Source organism: Diceros bicornis, chromosome 4 (genome assembly GCF_020826845.1).
Source record: "Diceros bicornis minor isolate mBicDic1 chromosome 4, mDicBic1.mat.cur, whole genome shotgun sequence".
Taxonomy (NCBI): domain Eukaryota; kingdom Metazoa; phylum Chordata; class Mammalia; order Perissodactyla; family Rhinocerotidae; genus Diceros; species Diceros bicornis.
Window position 1 is genome coordinate 28636951 of NC_080743.1, and position 24105 is coordinate 28661055.

General features: G+C 39.3%; 1 protein-coding gene across 3 annotated transcripts in view; it reads left to right on the forward strand.

Annotated features, from left to right (window-relative positions):
- The window catches only part of RPAP2 (RNA polymerase II associated protein 2), a 74116-nt gene extending 57806 nt beyond the window's left edge, over positions 1-16310 (forward strand). For all 3 annotated transcript variants that reach the window (XM_058538518.1, XM_058538517.1, XM_058538516.1), the window contains 2 exons: positions 12803-12952; positions 15705-16310. In XM_058538518.1, coding sequence (XP_058394501.1) covers positions 12803-12944 — 142 coding nt within the window. In that variant the 3' untranslated portion in view covers positions 12945-12952; positions 15705-16310. The remainder of the gene's footprint in view (positions 1-12802; positions 12953-15704) is intronic.
- Positions 16311-24105: the final 7795 nt, after the last annotated feature.

Genomic DNA, 24105 nt, shown 5'->3' on the forward strand with positions numbered 1-24105 from the left:
ACCCAGAATTAAAATCTGACTTGTCTTTGGTACTTCTCTTCTCCTTTTCCTCTGTATCTAAATTAAAGTCCTGCCTTTGTAACTTCTCTCATCCAATTGTTTTTCTCCTTTTCCACTGCTACTAACCCACATCAGGCTTTCATTACTTGCCTCAATTGCTGCAATTATAGCCTTCCTAAACAGGTCTCCTTGCCATGTATCTCTTCCCTTAGCTAGTCCATCTTTCCTGTAGCTATAAGAATAATCTCACTGGGGCCGGCCCCATGGCGTAACGGTTAAGTGCGCGTGCTCTGCTGGCAGCCCAGGTTCGGATCCCCGGCGCGCACCAAGGCACCACTTGTCACGCCATGCTGTGGCGGCGTCCCATATAAAGTGGAGGAAGATGGGCTCAGATGTTAGCCCAGGGCCAGTCTTCCTCAGCAAAAAGAGGAGGATTAGCATGGATGTTAGCTCAGGGCTGATCTTCCTCACAAAAAAAAAAAAAGAATAATCTCACTAAAGCTTAATTCTGATCAGAGCAGGTCTTTGTTCAGAAACCTAGTGACACCCCAGTTCCCACCATGTAATTTTGCTCAAAATACAAGGCCCTCCTAAACAGTCGGCAGCCTGCCTATCCAATGTATTTCTCTTTTGTGTCTTTACATTGTGTCCACTGTTGCCCCCTGCAAGCATCTTTGTTAGCACTGTGAACTGTGCTTAGAATGCCTTTCCTTTTTGTATTTGTCTGTCCTAGTCTTCAAGGCCCAGTTCAAATGTTGCTACTCCTTAGAAGCCTTCTTTAACCCCCCAGAGATAGAAATAATATCCTCCTTGTATCAATTTCCTATAGAGGAGACCTTTCTTTTGGATCGTATTATCTTCTGCTTTGTCAAGTAGGTATTTATGTAAAGATCTCATTTCCTTTGCTATTCAGTATACACTAACAGTGTAGTTAACAAGTATAACAAATGATCAGAATTGCACAGTTTATTCAATTCAAAAATTTAACAGTGGTTCTCAACACTTATGGTTATACATTAGAATCACATAGGGAGCCTTTAAAAAATACTAATACCTGATTCAAAGATTTTGATTCATTGGGCTGAGGTGGGGCCTGGAAATATATGTATTTTTTAAGTTCCCCAAGTGATTATAATTTGTGCAGACAGAATTGAGAACCACCGTCCTTAATTCTAGTGCGATTGTTAGCGTGCTGGGTAGAGATATGTTAAATCAGTTGATTCAGCTATGTCTGCCAGGATTTGCTTGCTTAGAGGCACTTCTTAGCTTTCTTCTAAAGTCTTCATTAGTTAATGATGTTGGAAGGTGCTTCTTGGCTGTCACAAAGAAAGGATGAATTAGAAACAATAGAATTGTCAGGTTTCATAAGCATATTTTATTTTGTAATGAGAGATTTCAAAAATTATTTGAAGAGCATGTTACAAGTAGGCCTTTGAAATCATAAGGTCTACTCAGTTCTTAAAATGAATCAGACTGTGAGCTTGTGTGGTATAGTGGTTAGAAGTGTAGACCTGTGGGAGCACTTCTGGGGTTATTTGCTCATCTCTTACTGACTATGTGACCTTAAGAAAGTCACTTGAGTCTCACCTTAGAGTTAACACTTGCTGCAACTTCACAGAAGGATTGAAGACCAACAAGTCTGTTTCATAAAGAAAAAAATATTTTTGCAAACTTGGAAATCAGTGTTGCTTCTTGTGTTTAACTCAGTGATTGAAATCCTGCCACAAAGGGAACAACTGGGAAAAAGAACCAGCATAGTTCAAAGGAAGCGAATCCATTTGCTCCAATTTAGAAAGCCACCCCACCACCCATTTTAAAGTATCTGAACTTTAAACTCAGCTCTGACCTCTTGGCATTTGTTTCCTTGTCAATTGTAAAGCTGTGTTTACTCTTTACTTAAAAACAACATGAATAGTGGTTTAGGAAAGTGCCATGAAGTAGTTACCTCTGCACATGGCCTGGTCCATGCTATTTTGTGGAAAAGAAAAGCTCTTCCACAGGGTGGCTTTTTTGGTTCTTTCTCTGTGCCCCAGTGGCTACTGTGTTACTTTGGGGAGGAAGCAAGGGGCCACAGATTAGACAAATGTTTTTAGAGAATCACTGACCGAGTTGAATCTTCTTCTGCTTTCTCCCCAGTAAGAAACAAGCAAGGTGGAAAGAGAGATGTTAAATATGAAATCTTAATTACTTGCATGCTGAGGAGCCCTAAATATACAGATAAAATGCCTTTTGAAAGCTTATATTAGAATTTTTTTTAACATATGAAAGAGTCATTTTGCAAAATGTCTTGGGTTTGTGTGAGCCCTCAAATTTCTGAAAATAGATGACATTTTGACCCATCGTGTTACTTACTGGTCACAGCTCTCCTTTGTTTCAGTTTTGAGAGTATGTTTGTGCAGACAGAGGTATTCTGGTGTAATCCTTTATCATTTAGCACTTGTTCACGGAGAGAAGGAGGGAAAATCCCAAACTCATTTTTTTGAAGAAGACAAAATATGGGTAAAGTGACAGTTGTTACTGCCATGCAGGAAGAAAGTGATGAGGCTTGAGAGATAAGCAAGATCCCTTTGTGATAAGGGTGTCCATTTTTAGCACTGTTCTTAACCAGTGTGACCCTGGATAAATCCTGTACCCTGTCCAAAGCCTCAGATACTTCAGCTATCAAGAGGAAACTAGTCAGAGAGGTTGAGACTAAATCTCACTTGGGGTGATTAAGTGGTATAGCCTCATAAAATAAGACTGTGCAATTAAAGCTCTTCTTTTAGATTCTTCACTTACCCGGGCCATTATTAATAAGGTTGCCTCATCTGTCCCAGAAGACTTTTGTTTTCTTTTGATTCTAAGCCCCCAGAGTGTCAGGTGTTGTAATATCTGTTCTGTTTTCGTTGGTAAAGTGACAAGCATAGTGACCATGCATGTGAACATGGAAAGTATTTCTGTTTAACAAAAATACTTCTCTTTCCTTCTCCTTCCCAGCCCTAACTTCTGAAGGATGAGAGAGAGAGAATGTTAAAAATTTTCTTGTAAGCCCAACATTATCTTTTAGCAGTCTCTGCATGTTCATCACCTTTATGCATGGTAATCAGCAGAACAGGTTTCCCTACTGCACCAGAACTCTGTATGAACCTAGTAATTTCTCAAATCTGATAGGTACAGAAAAGTATGTGGCTTTTCACTTCCTGTCCCTTCCTCCAACCCCAAACCATAAAGAAGCCTGCTTTCTGTGACATTTATTCACATAGACATTCTCACAGCTCTTTCTTCCCTTAAGATTATGTCAAGTATGAGGGAAGTTGTTCCGTGTCATTTTATAACAGCCTACCAGTTTGATTCTGTGAGTTTGGAAATCAATAATAAATACTCAGGAAACTCTTTCTAAATTATTGCTTCTCTTAGTTTTGAGGGTCAGGTTAAGGGATGTCTGTATCATTTCAGGCAAGTGCCTAATGTGATCTTCACACATATCGGATTATTCAGGAAAGGATAATTCAGACCATGCTGTTATTTCCAGTGTTCCAGGATCTGCATTATGTATTCCCCAGTGGGAATGAGTGCAGTGAGCAAAGCAATAGAAACCACAGTGAGGGGATGCCATTTAAAAATCCAAGTTCGTTACTGACTTTTATTGCATTACAGGAGACGGATAACATAGAGTTCCATCAGTTGTTTAGCTCCACTTGCTCAATAAACCACATAGCTTTCTATGTTGATGGGATACAAACCAGTGACTCAAAATTATAGGTAGCTTACTTCTGAGGCTTAATCAAGAGTTTGTACAGCTCTAAATCCTTGGCTATAAGGATTTATAAAAATGCCACTTTTTAATTAAAAATCTGTCTTGTTTCAGTTGTCAAACTTTGAAACTCCTCTTGCTACTGTATATAATAATTCCTGTTAACCAGATGTTGTTTGATAGCTCGGTCATAACAAATGGAGGGTACTTGTCCTAACCTGACTTGCATTCTCTCCTTTTGATGTGGAGCATATGTGGAGCAGTCAGCTAAATAAAGGTCTTATCAATAAGATGCAGTTTGACACTTGGCGTTTTGCTTTTGTTGTCATGCCATTTACCATATGGTAAAGAACTAGTTATAGAAGGCCGCCTGTCTTTTCAGAAAAGAGATTTGAATCAGCGAAGTTTTCATCAGAAGTTTCCTTTCTTGTTTGTGATTTATACATTGCAAGTTATGTCATTTTTTTCAAATTATATTCTCCAGCATACAGACTGTTTGTGGTAAGCCATCCTTTTAGTGTCACCTTTAGAGGTTTTTATTCATACTTAAAAGCACTTGAAGGAAATAAATTGAAACATAAAAATCTTTTGTTTTTACTCACTGCCAATCACATTTTCTGTTGATTATTTTAAAGGTATTTTCCTATATAAAACACATTGTTAAATATCAACTGTGGTATATTATTGTTTTTTATTTAAGTAGAAGTAGTTATTTGGGCCCAGTTTATTGTAGTTTTTTTTTGTTTGTTTGTTTTGTTTTTTGTGAGGAAGATCAGCCCTGCGCTAACATCCATGCCGATCCTCCTCTTTTTACTGAGGAAGACGGGCTCTGAGCTAACATCTATTGCCAATCCTCCTCCTTTTTTTTTTTTTCCCCAAAGCCCCAGTAGATAGTTGTATGTCATAGTTGCACATCCTTCTAGTTGCTGTATGTGGGATGTGGCCTCAGCATGGCCGGAGAAGCAATGCGTCGGTGCACGGCCGGGATCTGAACTGGGCCGCCAGTAGCAGAGCGCGAGCACTTAACCGCTAAGCAACGGTGCCGGCCCTATTGTGGTTTTTTGTTTTTTTTAGATTTTATTTATTTATTTTTCCCCCCCAAAGCCCCAGTAGATAGTAGTATGTCATAGCTGCACATCCTTCTAGCTACTGTGTGTGGGATGCGGCCTCAGCATGGCCGGAGAAGCGGTGTGTCGGTATGCGCCCGGGATCTGAACCCGGGCCACCAGCAGCGGAGCGCACACACTTAACCGCTAAGCCACGGGGCCGGCCCCCCTATTGTGGTTTTGATGTTCACCATTAGAAGCTACAGGACTGGAGTAGAGGCTTGAGTCCCTCTCGATATATAATAGGGTAGAAGTTGTTCTTTAATGAAAAGGTTACACAGATAAGTCATATATCATAATAATAGTGTACAAATAAAGGATTAAGAGGGAAAGAGGAGCCTGGGGAGTCAGTTGAACTAAAGGGTTGGGGGGAGGGGGTGCAGTGTTTGATAAGAGCCTGAGATTGTACTTCAAAGACAACTTAGACGTGAAACGTTTTATTTCATAATATCTTTCTTTGGGGTGGGAGGTATGTTTTTTTCTGTTTTGAAGTAATGAATTTGTACAATATTTATACTCTGCGGCACTACATTTTAGGAAAATGAAAAGCTAGAAGGGAGTGAGGGAAGAACACCAATCTGAATAAGGAGCAGTCAGATGGCATCTATGAGGAAAGATTAAAAGGACTTGGAATTAATTGAGAACCATTTTCAAGAATATAAAGGAATGAGCCAGCCCTGATGGCCTAGTGGTTAAAGTTTGGTGCTCTCACCGCTTCGGCAGCCCAGGTTCATTTCCCGGTCATGGAACCACACCACCCGTCTGTCAGTTGCCATGCTGTGGCGGCGGCTCACATAGAAGAACTAGAAGGACTTAGGACTAAGATATACAACCATGCACTGGGGCTTTGGGGAGAAAAAAAAAAAAGAGGAAGATTGGCAACAGATGTTAGCTTAGGGTGAATCCTTCCCTGCAAAAAAAAAAAGAGAGAGAGAATATAAAAAAATAACTTAAGAAATTGCCAGAAAAGTTCTGTGAAGGAGAAAACAAAATTCTATAAAGGACATTTAGATTATATATGAAGAACAGTGTCTAGAATTTAAAATGTATTCACCATTGCAGCATGCTGCACATAGAGGTATAGAATCCCCCTCCTTCAAGATCATGGAGATAGTTTATTTGCAGTTTTGTGTGAAGGGACCAAATCACTACATTAAGAAAGGATCTTGAGTCTCTTTTCTTAGATCATTTAACTCTTAAGAGGAGGAGACTGAAAGGGAGTATAGATTCCAAGAACAGTTGAGTTCTCGTTTTGTGGCTACATTCTGCTACTTTCGTTGACTTAAAAAGGATAAGAATACTCCCCATTCAAGAACAGTAATAACAGCTAGAAATACACAAAAATAAAGACCTATATTAATGAGACTGTAGATATCCTAAATTGCTCTTCCTTTTGCCAAGTAAATCTCATCTCATTTAAAGTGAAGAGAATTTCTTCTCCTTTCACGTTTCACCTGTGAGGAGTACTTTTGCTCCTGAGGAAGGCACCAAGCAACCACTCCAGGGCCAGCCCCTTGCTCCACAGTTTCCTCTGTAGGTCTGGAAGGGAATTAAAGCTACAAACCGGGCCTGCTCAGTGGCGCTTAGCACTACTCACTCTTGGCCAATCTTAGCGCTTCCCTGACAACACTGAGTTCCAGGACAGGTAGAAGTGAGGAGGGGAAATGCAGGAACAAGTGGTAGGTCTTGATTTAATGCTTGGTCTACCTGATGAATTTGAAGCTCATCTCATCTCACTGATAGATGTTCTGAAATATTCTGGCAGGAAGATGCTACTGTGTGCGAGCAGGAGGAGTCAAGAAAACATTTCCTCCCTTCTTTCCTCTAAAAATGAAAGGAGGAAAATTTTGTGAAGAAGAAAAAACATTTCTAAGCACAATAAATAAGTGACCTCTTAAGCTACTTCTTCATTCTGCAAGTAATTACTGATCATCTACAGTGTGCCAGGCGTGAGGGATACAGTGAACAAGTCATTGCCTCGTGACATTTACTTTCTTTTGGATGGGAGATAAATAGTAAACAAGCAAACAAATAATAGAATTAGACAATAGTGAGGACTATGGAGACATTAAAGGAAAGTAAGTAGGTAGAGAGAGTGAGGATGGATTTCAGATGACAGAGGTGACATTTAAGCAAAACTGAATCACATGAAGGAGCCCACCATGCAGAGATCTACAGGGAAGAGCACCCCCAGGAAAGAAAACAGGTAGCCCCTGAAGAGGGTAGACTAAACCTCAGCATAATTGAGGCACAGTTGGTCAGTTTGGTTGGAGCGGAGTAAGCCAGGGAAAGTTCTCTGTCCAGCTGGAAGATTTTATGAGATACTTTTGGTTTCTTTAAGTATCTTCCACACTTGAGTGATCCAGTGTGTAAGAGATCTTTCACAGACCAGACCCTGAATATCCTAGAGCCAAATGGTTCCTTTGGATTTCTCATCTCCTGTCTTAATTGTTCTCATTGTCAGAGTATAGTAAATAAAGCATTATATTAGTGACTGAGTTATTCATTTTAAATTAAAATTGCCGCATAATAGTCTTCTAGTGTAAGAGTTGGCCAACTTTCTGTAAAGCGCCAGGTTGTAAATATTTTCATCTTTGCTGGCCCTACAGTCACAACTACTCAACTCTGCTATTGTAATGCAAAAGAAGCCATAGAATACATAAATAAATGGGCAGGGCTGTTTTTCAGTAAAACTTTACAAAAATAAGCAGCAAGCCAGATTTGGCCCACGGACCATAGTTTGTCCACAGACCTATTATACATTGAGAAGTGATAATATAGGGAAGCAGTAATTTCAATTCTATAATTATTCACCAAATTATTAAGAGAACAAGCCTGTGGGGAATACAAATATGGATGAATAAAATGTGATCCTAGTCTCCCACCTGTCTGGTAGGTAGGAAATATATATACAATTAACAATACATACTTTCATATTATTTGAAATATTTATAAGAGTGTATTCATGTGATTGAAACAATGAAAATGAAAGGAAAATAAAAGGCCCAAAGAAATTGGATTTCTCTTACAAGTGGTTATTAAAGCATGACAGCGACGTGATCAGATCTCTGAGAGGATTGTGATGGCAGTGTGGAGAATGGATTGGAGTGAGAGGCCACCTAGGAGGCTGTAGCTGTAAATCCAGGCAAGAGATAATTCATCTGAATTAGGACAGGGACAGTGAGAATGGAGGAGATGAAATGGATTCAAGAGGCACTTCAGAGGAGAATCAGCAGGACTTGGTGACTGATTAAACAAAGAGTATTAAGGAATAAGAGTTAAAGATGACTGAAGTTTCTAATACCAGAAGGTTTTGATGAAAATGAGAGGTCGGAAATTCGGATTTGAACATAATGTATTTGAGGTACCATTTTGGACATCCAAAGGGAGAAAAATCCCAGAAGAGAAGTTAGAGATTTGAATCATTGATAGTCAAAGCCATGAGATAGCATGTAGTACAAATAAAAGAAGGTCAGTATGAAACCTTAGGTAAGACCTGTCATTAATGGCCTGTGAAAAAAGAAACCAAGAGAGATTGGAAAGAATCAGGGGTAGGAGGAGAATCGTGATAGAGAGTGCCTCTAAAGCCAAGGGAGGAGAATTCTAGGAAGGGAGGAAGTGATCAGGGATATCAAGTACTGCAGTCAACTGGGAAGAGAACTAAGAGGCTTTCAGATGTGGCAATTAAGAGACTTATTGACCATGAAAAGAACAGTTCCAGTAATAAGTCTTTGCTCATTTGTCATTGGGCCTGGTTCTAAGACACATAGGGACTGTGTTGCTTAGACTTTAGTGGTTTCCAAAGCCCTCTTTCATGGTCACTGCTAACAAGAGCAGACTCTGGATAGAACCCTGTCTCCAACCTCAGTGCAGTGCTCCTCTGCATCAGATAAGCCCTCAAACTCCACTCAGCCCAATGACACCTATCATTAGGGCAGCATGTACCCTAAAAAGAATCCCAGCAGTTCGTAACATCTTGGCAATGGCTACAACCAACTCTTATCATTGACCAAAACCATAATAGACTGATAAAGCATTATGATCTTGCCTCTGATTCATCTGTGCAAGTAGGCACAGAAGCCTGTTGCTACAAAGATGACATGGAAATTCAGCAAATGCCCAGTAAGTAAGCAGCCAAGCTGGAAGAGTGGACAGGTAGTCAGTTGCTATTAAGTAATAAAACATGTTAAAGTAGATGAGCCAGGGAATTGAAAACATAAAGATTATAAATAGTTCTTATTCAACTTTAAATATACATTACTTTGGAGGTAGAAGCAAATCATAATTCTTTTGAATGAGTCATTCATAAAATTATAATATACTATATAACTAAGATTTTCAGGTTTCAGCATCTTTCTTGACATAATATTATTCATTATAATGTTATAACTTGTCAAGACCATCCTTCATTTTTTTGTATTCATGAGCCTGGTTTCTAGAAAGGATAATTTTAAAGAGAAAACACAATTTGTACGTGACTTTCCAAAAGCAGTCCACTGGATTATTAATGTTTAGAGGTGCACAGGAGCTATTAAGAGTATTTATTCATGTATACCTCACCTTATTCCAGAAAAGATTTAAGTTAACTTGAAATTTTTAGAAAGTTATTATATATTTCTATGATCATTTACATTTTGTGTTAGGGACTGAGGGGTAGGGAAGAAGTATTTTCAGTTAAAAAATTAAAGAGGAAACACAAGGGAATAAATAAGCTTAAAGGAAATCTCATTGGCTAACTTTCCAGGATTATAATTATGCAACAACACTTAGGGCTCAAGTGCTAAGAGTAGTTGGGAAATCCTGGCTCCAGATACCTGAGGATTGCTGTCTATCTGCTTGATGACCTGCTGCAGCAATCTCTAGGCCCCAGGTTGATATTCCTGTCTCCTAACAGACACCAGACCTGTGTGATTTCTCTATCAGCACTTCCTTCTGCCTGCCAGCTTCTTGCAATTTTTATATTTGTAGTCCTCTACTTCTTGAAAGCAAATTTAAAACATTCTGTTCCTTCTGCATGTTCATGGAGGGCTCAGTACACATCAGTTAGGCAAGTAAAGATTAAATTTATAGAGTGCTCTACAGCCTACAAAGAATGAAAGCTAGCATGTTAACCAAGAGCGCGAGCTTTTTGAGATAAATTGCCTAGCTCAAAGCCGTGACCTGCCACTTACTATCTTTGTGACCTTGGGAAGGGTGCTTCAATTTTTTGTGCCTTTATTTCTTCATCCATAAAATGGGAGCGATACTATATCCCTCAGCATCATCGTGCAGTTAAAGGCAATAATTCATGCTTAGAACAAGTACGTAGTGAGTACCCATAGGCAGCACATGGTAAATGTTAGTTGATATTGTAATCATTATCATAATTGATTTTAAAAAACCTATTCATCTATGGTGTGCTACTTGAATTTTGCAATAATAACTTATAAGGAACTTAAGTATTATTAGCCCCATTTTATTGATAGACCCTAAGGCTTTAATGTTCAACTTGCCCAAAATCAACAAGCATTCCTGGCAAAGCTAGGATTAAAACTGTGTTACGTAGAGACAGAGTTCCCCTAGGGCTTGCAGTTAGACTATTCACGGGAGTGAATTCATCTCAGGAGCTAGCTCTAAAGTCTGAAGTGGTTGCTCAGAGCCGTGTTGTGAGGATTCTCAAAGCAGGAACAAGCTCATTAAGAATAGAATGACTGATTGATTAGCAGTATTTGCCATGGGCTCAGGAGCATGGAGCAGGATTGCATTGTTGCTTTCCTTTTTTCTTTTTTCCCCTCCTAGCTAAAGTTTCTCATTAACCCTAGTTTTTTCGTTTTGGTTTTTGTTCTTATTTTGGCTGAGGAAGATTTGCCCTGAGCTAACATCTGTGCCAATCTTCCTCTATTTTGTATGTGGGTCACCGCCACAGCATGGCTGCTGACGAGTGGTGTAGGTCTGTGCCCTGCAACCAAACCTGGGCTGCCAAAGTGGAACACGCCGAACTTAACCACTAGGCCGTGGGGCAGGCCCCCCCTAGTTTTTCTTTATGAACAAAATTTTTAGGTAAATTTTTAGAACATATCTTGTAATGAAGTTATTAATTTATAGAATAATTTAACCTAGTAAGTTTACTAGGGAAGTGTTACTATTCCTAAAATATTTTCTAACTAAGGCAATTGATAGAACGATTCTCTTACAAGCTATTTCTCTATAATTCTTCTCATTTTCTGCTCTCATATGGGCACACAGGTTGAGAAATCTAGTAGTCACCATTTACTTCTAATTTGAGGGTTAAGTTTTAAGTACTAATGGCACTTTGAGAAGTAATTGAGAAAGCTTTGTTTGCATATATGAACCAAATACTAGTCCCCTTGAAAGTCAGAGAGTTGTTTTGGATGTGTCATATAAGTACCATTTTAAATATACACAAAAGCTAGGTTTCTATGGAGTTGACATACCTGATGCCTCCTCTGACTTCCTTGTTTTATTTTAGCAAATGTTATCCTATCCCCAGTATCTTCAGTCTTATTGTAGGGAAACAGCAACTTTTTATTTTCAATGTTGACATCACCTAAGTGTGGGAGAAGCCAGACTTGAGTTCTGGGTTCTACCTTCTCTGCAGGAAGATGCCTCAGAAAAAGCTGGCTACAACTGCCTGAGTTCACCCAAGTGCCCAGCTTGGGCTTGGCATTGGAAGGCTTGGGTAGTCCTCTTTCCCAATATGAATACCTTTGGGGAATATCTGCAGACAAAGCTCATGAAGTGTGAGAACCTGGTACGCCATTCCCTAGCTGGAAAGAAATATAGGCGAGATGGGGAGGGAATACACTACTGTGGTTTTCCCATGTAGAACTCTGTGGATTTCACTGGACTATTAGAGTCACCTGGTCTCCAGTTCTTGCTAAGATACCTTCAGGGATATAGAGAATTTACCACCTCCTCAAAGTCCCGGCCATCTTTGGACAATTCTGACAAATTTTTCCTTTTACTTCTTTCTCTATGAGATGGCTAAGCGAGGAAGAAATCTCTCTCAGAAAACATTTCCCATTCACACTCACTACTGCAAAATTGCTCTGCTCTGATTTCTTGAGCTTTATTGATTTAAATCAGAGAGTTATTTATATTTGATGTGCCCAGTGGCAATGACCAAGGTTAAATAAGCATCTGGAAGAGCTTTGTGGGAAGTGTAAGACTATTTGGGGAAAAAAGAATTTCTCCCAAAAGCTTTCCAAAATTTAACTTGCAAAGGCTCTATAAAGTATGCTCTCTGGAGGTAAAAAATACATATATTTATGAAAAGTAATCTTTTTATTATTAAACATAGTGTTTAATATTTATGATTAGATTAGATATTCATTTTTAAAAATCATGCTTACCAATCACATTTCAGTGAAAATTACTTTTAAGACTGTTATATGCAATCAGTCTTTAAAGGTATTCACTGGAAATGGTTAGAGAAAAAAGCAGTGTTCCTACTGAAGTTCATATTAAGTGCCTTATAAGATGTAATTCTTCTATATAGTGTTTTTAAAATAAAAATTTTAAAGTTTCATCTAGAAGGTAATCTTGTTTATTATTTATTGTCATTTTTTTTAGGTGATATAATCTAAATATTCAAAATAAATTATGTTTTGAAGCAATTCTCAGCTCTAAGTTTGTCTCCACAGCCTCCTTTCCCCAAGTGGAAAGACTTCATTAATTTTCTTTTCGGAGCAGAATTTTGGTAGTTTTTGCTGGCATGATGAAGAACATGTTATAGATTCAGGCTGTTAGGGCTCTTTCCATACTTAACAATATGTTCGATCTTACAATCTTTTCTTGGGATTTCTCTTCTGCCTTTATTAGTTAAGCCTTCTCTCTCTGGGAATTTTCTTAAATCAGAGAGACTTCATTATGCTCACAAAATCTCCTCTGCCACGTTGAACAGGAGAGCCCCTTAGTCCTTCCCATTTCGTGGAGATGCATTTAATATTTTTGGTTGTTTCAGACTGACTCCGATTCTTCGCACTCAGAAGCATTTTCAGGAAAATGTGGTGTTTACACAGTTTATAGCCACCCTGCTTGAAGAATTACATTTAAAGAATGAAGACCTTGAAAGTTTAACCATCATATTTAGAACCAGCTGTTAACCAGAGTGGTAAGTTGGATTGTGTTTTACTTTAGTTTGTTTTTCATTTGTTGCCTGTTTGGATTCTTTTTTCATATTGGAAATTTTAAAAACCAAGTACAGACCTCAAGATGTCCTCAGTTTGCTGAGGAAGAACACAATATCCCTTAGTTCTCAGCTGCCCCAGTCACTTCCTGTCCACCCTTGTTACCTTGTGCCCCATCCTTGTTGTTATTCCTCCTCTATAGGCTACCGCAGTTCTATTTCTTGCAATCCAGGAAACTCCCCACTATCAGCTTCTTACTCAAACCTAGACCATCCACATTTCCCATCTGATAAGTTTCCCCCCAGAAGCAGCAATTTACTTCAACCAAACTACTGCAGGGATCCATTGAGAATGTCCTCATCCTACTTCCCTCTTCAAGGAAATCACCCCAAACCCAGCCAATACCTTAGTCATCTCATGTGCAGATAGATAAGCAGGTGAATTTACAAGTCTGGCTTTGTCGAATCCTGACCCTGTTCCCAGGTACATAGCCCACCCCGACTATCCTAAGTTCTTGCCTCTTTCAAAACTGCCCATCAGAATGTCCCCTCCCTCATCCTGCCCTAGTCATAACTCTCCATCTCTTCCTCTGCTTACTTCTCACTTCACACACTCTCAAGTGCTCAGATAGGTATTGATTTAATATTACTATTGAAGAAATTCATCCTAAACTACAAATGAGACTCTCAGGAAGCATTTTCTTTTTTTTTTATTTTCAATTATTTTTTTAAATTATGAAAGCAATACAAGCTTGTTGTAAAAATTAAAATTAAGCAATACAGAATTGCATATATGATTTTAAAAAAAGGAAAATTCCCCCCTCACCTGTGCCTGCAATCCTGTCTCCTTCCCAGAAGTACACTTGATGTATATCATTTTATATTTTACTTGAATTTTTTTGGGGGGGGGGGAACCTTCAAGCAAATCTTTAAATATATGAGAAGGATATTTGAGACAGGTATTTTGGCAGGCAAGAAAGAACGGCATCCCTTTATTGAACCTGCTAGAAAATGGAATATAAGGAATCAGCACTGTAACTGCCTCCCAGCTTAGACCCAGTAACCTTTTCAAACAACCCTGCTTCCCTGAGGACCCTCTGAAACAAAGGCTTTTACTTAGGGAGTGAGCTCACGTTGGCCTGTGTAAGCATCAATTCAGTGGCCCTTCTAAGAATATAGTGAGGTTGGAGTTTTTGTTTTATTGAGCTTCAGGTACAGAGGATTGAATTAATCATACTTCTCAGTTCATAACACCCTATCTCCATCGGTTGAAAGGTTTCTTTTCCAGATAGACGGAGAACAAAGGGTGCCTAACCAGAGGTCCTTCCAGGCCTGCTTTAATGAATAGGTACCAATTAAGAATCATTTTTAATTAGCATATTTTAAACTTGTATATAAACAGATGGTGTTAAAGTACTTTTAAGGACTTGCAACAATAGATATTTAAGTGGACTTAACAGCTCCCCTATGATCATTGTTTATTTGTGTAAGTAATTAAAGGTAAACTTTCAAGTAGACTTTGTCAGTATTATAAGGGATTCTAAATAAATGAGGCCTTATTACATAATTTTCCATATGAGAAATGGAGATGGTTATGAGTAGGTGGATGGATTTTTTTCTCTTTGCATGATTTTTGTAAACCATAAGTTCATTTGAGTATAAAGATTTTAACTTTTTAACCTTTTAAGATTAAATTACTGCTAGCTAGTATATGTTAATATGCTTTCAGTTGCAGATAACAGAAAAAAAATCCAGCTCAAACTAGCTTTTCTTATGGTGATATATTAGTTATCTTTTGCTACATAACAAATTACTCCAAAACTTAGTGCCTTAGAACAACAGACATTTTGTTATATCATAGTTTCTGTGAGTCAGGGATCTGGACCCCATTTAGCTTAGGGCCTCTGGCTCAGAGTCTCTCATGAGATTGTAGTTAAAGCTATCTGCCAGGGTTTTGATGTCCTCTGAAGAACCGACTGGAGGAAGATCCCCTTCCAGGCTCACTCATGTGGTTGTTGGCAGGATTTAGTTCCTCCCTGAGTTGGACTCAGGGCCTCAGTTTCTAACTGGCTGTTGTCTGGAGACTTCTCCTGGTTCTTTGCCTCACCGGCCTCTCCATAGTGCACCTCACAACTTGGCATGTGGCTTCCCTCAGAGTGAGCAAGTGAGAGAGGATACCCAAGATGGAAGCCACAGTCTTTTCGTAACTAATCTCAGAAGTGACATACCATCACATTTTCTGTATTCCATGACTTGTTAGAACCTAACCACTAGATCCAACCTACTCTCAAGGTGAGAGGATTGTATAAGGGCATGAATACCAGGAGGCAGAAATCATTGGGGGCCATCTTAGAAGCTGTCTGCTACAGGGGACAAACTTGTTCAGTAGTTCCCAGCTTTATCTGTAGCATTACCTCACTGTCCTGGTGAGAGTCTTGAACTACACACTATTTTGAGGACACCCCAGAACCAATCCATGTGGCCATAAATGCAATGAGCTAACCCAATCATTCTGGGAAGGGCTTGGGGAGAGAGAGAGAGGGGATTTTCTTATTGACCTAGCCCCATCAAGGCCTACCCCTTGAGCTGAATATGAAGTTGGGTCTATTCCACCCAAACCACTGTTGCTACATAATGAGGAAAACTGGAATGTATATTGGGAAGACAACACAGTGTTCCCAAAAACTGGTAAAATATTTTAGGTGTTTTATTCAGACTGTCCTTTTTTGCTTCACAGGTATAATCCATGAAGACCAAACAGAAGATGAACTTCTATTCACCATTTCTGGAATTCTAGCCACAATGATGGTCTGGTGGTGACTGATGGCTTTGTTCCAAGAAAGACCTTTACCTCTAAAGATTTCAACTCCCTGCCTCCCAGTTCCTAACTGTATAGAATGACTTTCCCAGATAGAGGAGAACCATTATTCCAACAAGGATAACCAAGTCCTTGCATCCCTAGCTATGAGACTTAGTATTTTTATTTATTTGAAAATGAAACTCAGAAAGTCTTAAGTTGAAACTTGAATGAATATTCAAGAAAATATAATGACCTCTTATTTTTTCTGGATAATTCCAGCCTTCTTATCAGTTGACCAAAAAATTAAGAAAATTCTCATTTTGGCCTCACAGTCTAAACTCTAGATTCTAAAGACCAGTAAAGCGTTAGGGCAATAAATGCAATCTAAGATGAAGCCCTTTGGAAGTCTAGTCATTATTCTTTTAAAGAAGCTGACTGTGCTATAAAATGGACCTGAGCAATGTGGTTAACCTCACAAGTCCAGAACAGGAGTATCCCAGAGCTGTCTGGACTCAAGGAAATAAAAATTTTTTAAAAGTGAAATCTGTAGTTTGTTTTTAAGGGAGACAATCACTAGAATTTACACTGCTTTTTCAAAATGTATATCAAGTATGCAAGTTAAGTTAGCAGGGCCTCCAGAACAGTTAAGGGGAGCCTCAGACAATTTGGGGAGTTTTATTGAAGGGCCAAGAAACGATATAAAATCAGATCTATACTCTTGGACATGGAGGAAATGACAGCTGCTAAAAGTGCAACCATGGAAAGGTGCTGGAAAGCAGCCCGGTAGAGTAGGGAGCTCAATGGACAGGTTCAGCAAGAGCGCAGGGTACAATATCAATATCAAAAATCAATTGTGTTTTCTTATACTAGCAATTTAAAATCCAAAAATGAAACTAAGAAAACAATTCCATCCACAGTAGCACCAAAAAGAATTACATACTTAAGAATAAATTTAACAAAAGACATACAAGACTTGTACAATGAAAACTATAAAACATTCAGAGAAATTAAAGGTGGTATAAATAAATACAGAGAGAGACATTCCATGTTCATGAATTAGAAGATTCAGTATTTTTAAGATGGCAGTCCTCCCCAAATTGATCTATAGATCAATGCAATCCCTATCAAAATCCTAGCAGGCTTTTTTGAAAATTGGCGCGATGATCCTAAAACTTCAAGGGCAGTGCAAAGGATCCAGAATAGCCAAAACAATTCTGAAAATGAAGAATACTCCTTGATTTCAAAACTTACTACAAAGCTCCAGTAATCAAGACAGTGTGGTATTGATATAAAGATAGATAGGTGTAAAGATCAGTGGAACAGAATTGGAAGTCCAGGAGTAAACCCTCATATTTATGGTCAGTTTATTTTTGACTGAGGTACCAAGGCAGTTCAATGGAGAAAGGATCGTCTTTTCAACAAACGGTGCTGGGACATTTGGATATCAGTCGCAAAAGAGATGAATTTAGGCCTTACCTCCTACCAATTTAGGCCTTACCTCCTACCATATGCAAAAATAAATTCAAAATGCATCAGAGACCTAAATGTAAGAGCTGAAACTAAAACTTTTAGGAGAAAACATACATGATGTTGGTTTAGGAAAAGAGTTCTTAGATAAGATGCTAAAAGCACAATCCATAGGAAAAATATTAACAAGTTGGACTTCATCAAATTTTAAAACTTCTGTGCTTCAAAAAAACGTCATTAAGAAAATGAATTGACATACCACACACTGGGATAAAATATTTTTAAATCATATTTGATAAAGGACTTATATCCAGAATACATAAAGAATTCTTAAAACTCAAAAATAAGACAACTCAATTTTAAAATGGGCAAAAATTTGAATAGACATTTCAGCAAAGAAGATACACAAGTGGCCCAGCATATGAAAACATCCTCACCATCACTAGTCATTAGAGAAATGCAAGTTAAAACCAAAATTGGGGGCAGGCCCCACGGCATAGTGGTTCAGTCTGGCACTCGCTGCTTCAGCATCCTGGGTTCACAGATTTGGATCCTAGGCATGGACTTACACCACTCATCAAGCCATGCTGTGGCAGCGACCCACATATAAAATAAAGGAAGATTGGCACAGATGTTAGCTCACGGCACCACCACCAACAACAAAAAAGAAGATTGGCAACAGATGTTAGCTCAGAGCAAATCTTCCTCACCAAATAAAACAAAATTAGGTACCACTTCACACCCACTAGGATGACTATAATAAAAAAGACAAACAGTGATGAGGATATGGAGAAAATAGAGGCCTAATACATTACTGGTGGAAATGTAAAATGATACAGTCACTTTAGAAAAACAGGTCTGCAGTTTCTTAGAAAGTTAAACATGACCCAGCAATCCCACTTGGTGTTCCATCCTAAGAGAAATGAAAACGTGTTCACAAAGACTTGTAGGCAAATAATCATAGCAGCATTATTCATATTAGTCAAAAAGTGGAAACTATCCAAATGACCATCAACTGGTAAACAGAAAAACCAAAAATCCATACAATGGAGTACTGACACATGCTACAACCATCGATGAACCTCAGAAACATTATGCTAAGTGAAATAAGTCGAATGCAATAAACCATATAAGGTATGATTCCATTTATATGAAATGTCAGAAAAAGACAATCTCTAAAGCAGATACTAGCCTGGTAGTTGCATGGGCCTGGGTTGGGAACAGGGATTGTCTGCAAATGGGCATAAGAGATTTCTTTAGGGTGATGAAAATGTTCTAAAACTAAATTGTGATTTTTGCAGAACTTTGTAAACTTTTGAAAATAATTGATTTGGATTTTGGGGCCAGCCCAGTGGCATAGTAGTTGGGTTTGCATGCTCCACTTCGGTGGCCTGGGGTTCACAGGTTCAGATCCCAGGCATGGACCTATGCACTGCTTATCAAGCCATGGTGTGCCAAGCATCCCACATATAAAGTAAAGGAAGATGGGCATGGATGTTAGCCCAGGGCCAATCTTCCTCAGCAAAAAGAGAAGGATTGGCAATAGATGTTAGCTCAGGGCTAATCTTCCTCACAAAAAAAAAATGGATTTTACATATATAAATTATACCTTAATAAAGCTATTAAAAATTATAGATGATGTCCATTCTACCTAAAGCAATCTACAGATTCAATGCAATCCCTATCAAAATTCCAATGACATCTATCACCAAAATAGAACAAACAGTCCTAAAATTGGTATGGAACTACAAAAGACCCCACATTGCCAAAGCAATCTTAAGAAAGAAGAACAAAGCTGGAGGTATCACGCTCCCTGATTTCAAACTATATTACAAAGCTATAGCAATCAAAACAGTAAAATATAGGCATAAAAACAGACACACAGATCAATGGAACAGAACAGAGAGCCCAGAAATAAACCCATACATATTTGGTCGATTAATTTACAATGAAGGAGCCAAGAATATACAATGGGGAAAGGACAGTCTTTTCAATAAATGGTGTTGGAAAACTGGACCACTGTCTTAATACCATATCCAAAAATTAACTCAAAATGGATTAAAGACCTGCATGTAAGACAAACCATAAAACTCCTAGAAGGAAACACAGGCAGTAACCTCCTTGACATCAGTCTTGGCCATAGATTTTTGGATTTGACACCAAAAGCAAAGGCAACAAAATAACAACAAGTGGGACTACCTCAAACGAAAAAGCTTGCGCACAGCAAAAGAAACCATCAACAAAATGAAAAGGCAACCTACTGAATGGGAGAAAATATTTGCAAATCATATATCTGATAAGTGGTTAATATTCAAAATATGTAAAGAACTCATAAAACTGAATAGCAAAAAAAAACAATCTGATTAAAAAATGGGCAGAGGATCTAAATAGACATTTTTTCAAAGACATACAGATGGCCAACAGGTATACAAAAAGATGCTCAGCATCACTAATCATCAGGGAAATACAAATCAAAACCACAATGAGATATCACTTCACACCTGTTAGAATGGCCATCATCAAAAAGACAGGAAATAACAAGCGTCAGCAAGGATGTGGAGAAAAGGGAACTCTTGTGCACTGTTGGCAGGAATGTAAATTGGTGCAGCCACTATGGAAAACAGTGTGGAAGTTCTTCAAAAAATTAAAAATAGAACTACCATATGATCCACCAATTCCACTTCTGGGTATTTACCCAAAGGAAATGAAAACACTAACTTGAAAAGATATATGCACCCCCACGTTCACCGCAGCATTATTTACAATTTTACAATTTGTAAATTTATACATATATTTATAAACATAATTTACATTATTACACACACTAGAATATTAGCCATGAAAAAGAAGGAAATCTTGGGGCCAGCCCCGTGGTTCAGCAGCCCGAGTTTGCAGGTTTGGATCCTGGGCATGGACCTACACTGCTCATCGGCCATGACATGCAGGGTGGCAACCCACATACAAAATAGAGGAAGATTGGCACAGATGTTAGCTTGGGGGTGAATCTTCCTCACCAAAAAAAAAAAAAAGGAAATCTTGCCATTTGCAACAAATTGCTGGACCTTGAGGGCAGTATGCTAAGTGAAATAAGACAGAGAAAGACAAATACTGTATGATCTCATATGTGGAGTCTAAAAATAAAAAAGTTTTTTAAAACCAAGCTCATAGATACAAAGAACAGATTGGTGGTTGCCAGAGGTGGGGAGTAGGGGGTGGGCAAAATGGGTGAAGGGGGTCAAAAGGTACAAACTTCCAGTTACAAAGTAAATGTCAGGGGGATGTACAGCATAGTGACTATAGTTGATGATGCTGTATTGCATATTTGAAAGTTGCTAAGAGAATAGATCTTAAAAGTTCTCATTACAAGAAAGAGAAAATTTGCAGCTGTGCATGGTGATAGATATTAACTAGACTTTTTGTAGTTATCATTTTGCAATATATACAAATATCGAATCATGTTGTGCACCTAAAACTAATATGTTATACGTCAATTAATACCTCAATAAAAATAAATTTTAAAAATCATAAATGATGACAGGGCCTCTCTCTATGACCTACTAGTGACATCTCTCTGGGTTAAAGAGGGGAAGGAGCTGCTGTATCCCACTGCTCGCCTCCCTATGCCCAGAGACACCTCTTTAGTTATTTCCCACGCCCTGCAGGTCTAGGGCCCTCAGGTGAGGACCCGTAGCTCACTATAGAAACATTAGGAAGCCAAATGGACCACTACCACCTCTGCCCTCAGGCGACCGCAGGGCCAGCAGCTTCTTTAGGTGCTGCATCTGCCTCCCACACACTCCTGCAGGGTTTATGTTTGCTTGGAAGGACTAGAGCAGAATTCAGTTCAGCTCAAAGAACTGTGCTAGATCTTGGTTTCTAAATGTCATTTTCCAATAAAAGAAGTGAAGGCTCCTTGGGAAAGTGGCTAGTTCTAAAGCTGAGGCAGGGAAAACACAAGATAAGCCTGGAGCATCTTGCAGTACCGGAAAGTAAGCAAGTGCTTACTGCTAAAGACTGGGGTGCTTAGCCTGCCACTGAAGACTAGTCTGCAGCTCCCCCTGCTCGGGCCACTGAATGGATAGGAAAAACCACTGGGTTGTCCTAAGCTGTTCTTCACAGGCTCTTAAACAGAAAACGAAGTATGGTTGTCAGAAAATAAAAATCAGTTTTGAAATAAATAAATGAATGATACTATATGTAGATACTATCCCTTCCAAGAGGTGGAGCTGGGTCCAACCTTTGAGAGTGGGTTAAACATAATGACTTGCTTCCAAAGAATAGAGCAGGGAAAGGAAAAACACGGCCTTCACCAACTGATGAAGGTTCACATCCCCAATGATGTCTTGTGCTCCCTGATATGTGTGATGAGAAGGGCCCTTCACTTCTGTGGTATTCTTCCCCAAAAGCATAACCTCAGTCTAATCATGAGAAAACAGACAAATCCAATTTGGGGGGCATTTCTACAGGAAACTTGGCCAGTACCCCTCAAGACTGTCAAGGTCATGAAAAACAAGGCAAGACTGAAAAACTGTCACAGACCAGGGGAGACATGTAAACTAAATGCAATCGTGATCTGCATCAGAACAGAAAGAGGACATTAATGGAAAAACTGGTGAAACCCAAATAATGTCAAGTTTAGTTAACAGTAATAAGCCAATGCAGTTTCTTAGTTTTAACAAATGTACTCTGGAAACGTAAAATGTAAACGATAGGGGAAATTGGGTGAGGGGTACACAGGAACTCTGTACTATCTTTGCAAGATTTTCTGTGAGTCAAAAGTTATTCAAAAATAGTTATTTTTTTAAAAAAGCACTGGCTAGACGTGAGAAGGGATGCAAAGACAAGACAGTCATCGCCCTCAGACTCTTCAGCCTGCCCATGGGAGGGAGGCACAACTAGGGTAAATGCCTTGAAGAGGAACATCCATCCTGGTTTGCCTGGGACGGTCACTAGTTTACACCCGTTATCTCAGCATCATTATTAATTACAAGCATCCTCTTTTACTTCCAAAAGTATTCTGATTTGGGACGTTAAATTATATGGTCACACCACCTAAAAGGCACAGGATATGCTGTGGCAGTCAGAGATGGGAGGGGACATTTGTGATGTCATGGAAGGCTGATTGGGGAGTTATGAAGTAGAGGTAGAAAGTCAGCGGGACAGGGAGCGATAGGTGTGGCCCAGGCAGGGGCAGCTGAAGAGGAAAGACCCCAGAGACAGGTGAGCCCCAGGCTGTGTTCTTTTTAAGACACAGAAGCCTGAAGTTGGAGAAAACTCTGAGAAAAGTGGCCAACATGATTAAGATGAGGTCAGCAGGGTGTGGGCAGTAACATATTTTTAAGCAGACAGGAGGGAAAGTGACTATACCACCTGAAATGAAATGAAAACCCTATGAAATCAATTTTCCTGAAGAAGATCCGTTTTTCTTCCTTTACATAGCCATTCTTTCCCTAACTTTTCCTATACTTTCTCTAAGCCCTTGATATACACTGAGCTCCAGCTCACCCAAGCTAACTCTCAAAGGTACTGTGAGATCATCTAAACACTGATATTGCTGTTTGCTAAGCTCTCAACCTGTACAAGATTGGAGCAGCTGCTTCCCTGGGCCTTGGGTGTCTGACCCAACCTGTGGTTCAATCATGTGCTCTGCTGACTCAGAGCCTCACTGTCTCCAGAACACCACTCCCTGACCCCCCTGTGGCATTCTTCATTATTGAAGTCAAATGTCGCCTTCAATAAAGCATAACCCCCAGGTTTTCTTGTGAACTCCGAATTTCAAAGAACAGGAAGAAAGGTTTTACGAAAACCCTGTTGCTCTTTCAGGGAAGAAGACTTGAATTCTAAATAGCATTTACTATAAAAAGTAAACAGTGTGATTCAGTTTCACTTTCTATTTAAATACTTCAGGACCTAGTTCATATGCTGTTATATTCAAAGAATGGTGACTTTTTTTTTCAATCTTGCCCTTTGAATAATTCCATTTCCATGAGATTCTCATTTAAAAACCCCACCAGGCTTAACATACTTAGTGGAGTCTTTGTAAGGAATTATTTAGCATCTTCTGTGTATAGTCATGTCCAAAAACCAGATGATCTGCCCACTAATTAGGGATCAGGATCAATTCTCTAAAGATTTACCTAGACCCAAGGAAAATGATACCGTGCTGAAGTTTGAAAATCTTGAATAGCCTCACATGATAAGCCCTGGTAGAAAAGAAGAGTAAGGATGTCTAGCCCCTCTGCTGGGCTGAGGGTGTGTCAGGAGCAGGGGTGACTTCCATCCGAAATGTGCCCAGAGAGGCCCCGGTGGGGTTGGGATTGGCTCCCGGGGCCTCTGCTGTCCCTGCCCTCTCCTTGCAGCACAACCTGGAGGCTGAAAGCTCCGGTGACTTTTAGCCTGTGTAGGGATGCCGTGTTTGATTGCTGATGAAATACCCTGATGAGATTTTCTTTGGGAATTCATGTGTCCTTTTCTAAATCAAACTTGCAAAATAGGAACTTTTGTAATATCTCAGCCATCCAGCTCTCTGCTCTCTAAATTTTCAAGCTTTTGCATGCCCTTCCCTCAGCAAAAAAACAGTTGTTTTGGAAAACTGATTACCAGTGAAGAAACTGGGAGGTTGGATTGGATCAAAATACCTTTATATAGAAGCAGTGGCACCAAGCCCTTCCCTCTAAATGAGCTGGCCTCACCTCTGGGGTCTATGGAGAAAAGCCCGCTCCAAGGTGTTAGTTTTCAGTTTGCTTCCCAGCACCTCTGCAGTCATAACCAAAGCGAAGGAGAATATTGCATGACTTCAGAAGAAAGCCAGCCACCTTGCAACATCTTCAGGAAATTCTGCACTCCCCTAGGGCTTGCAAAACTCCCTATG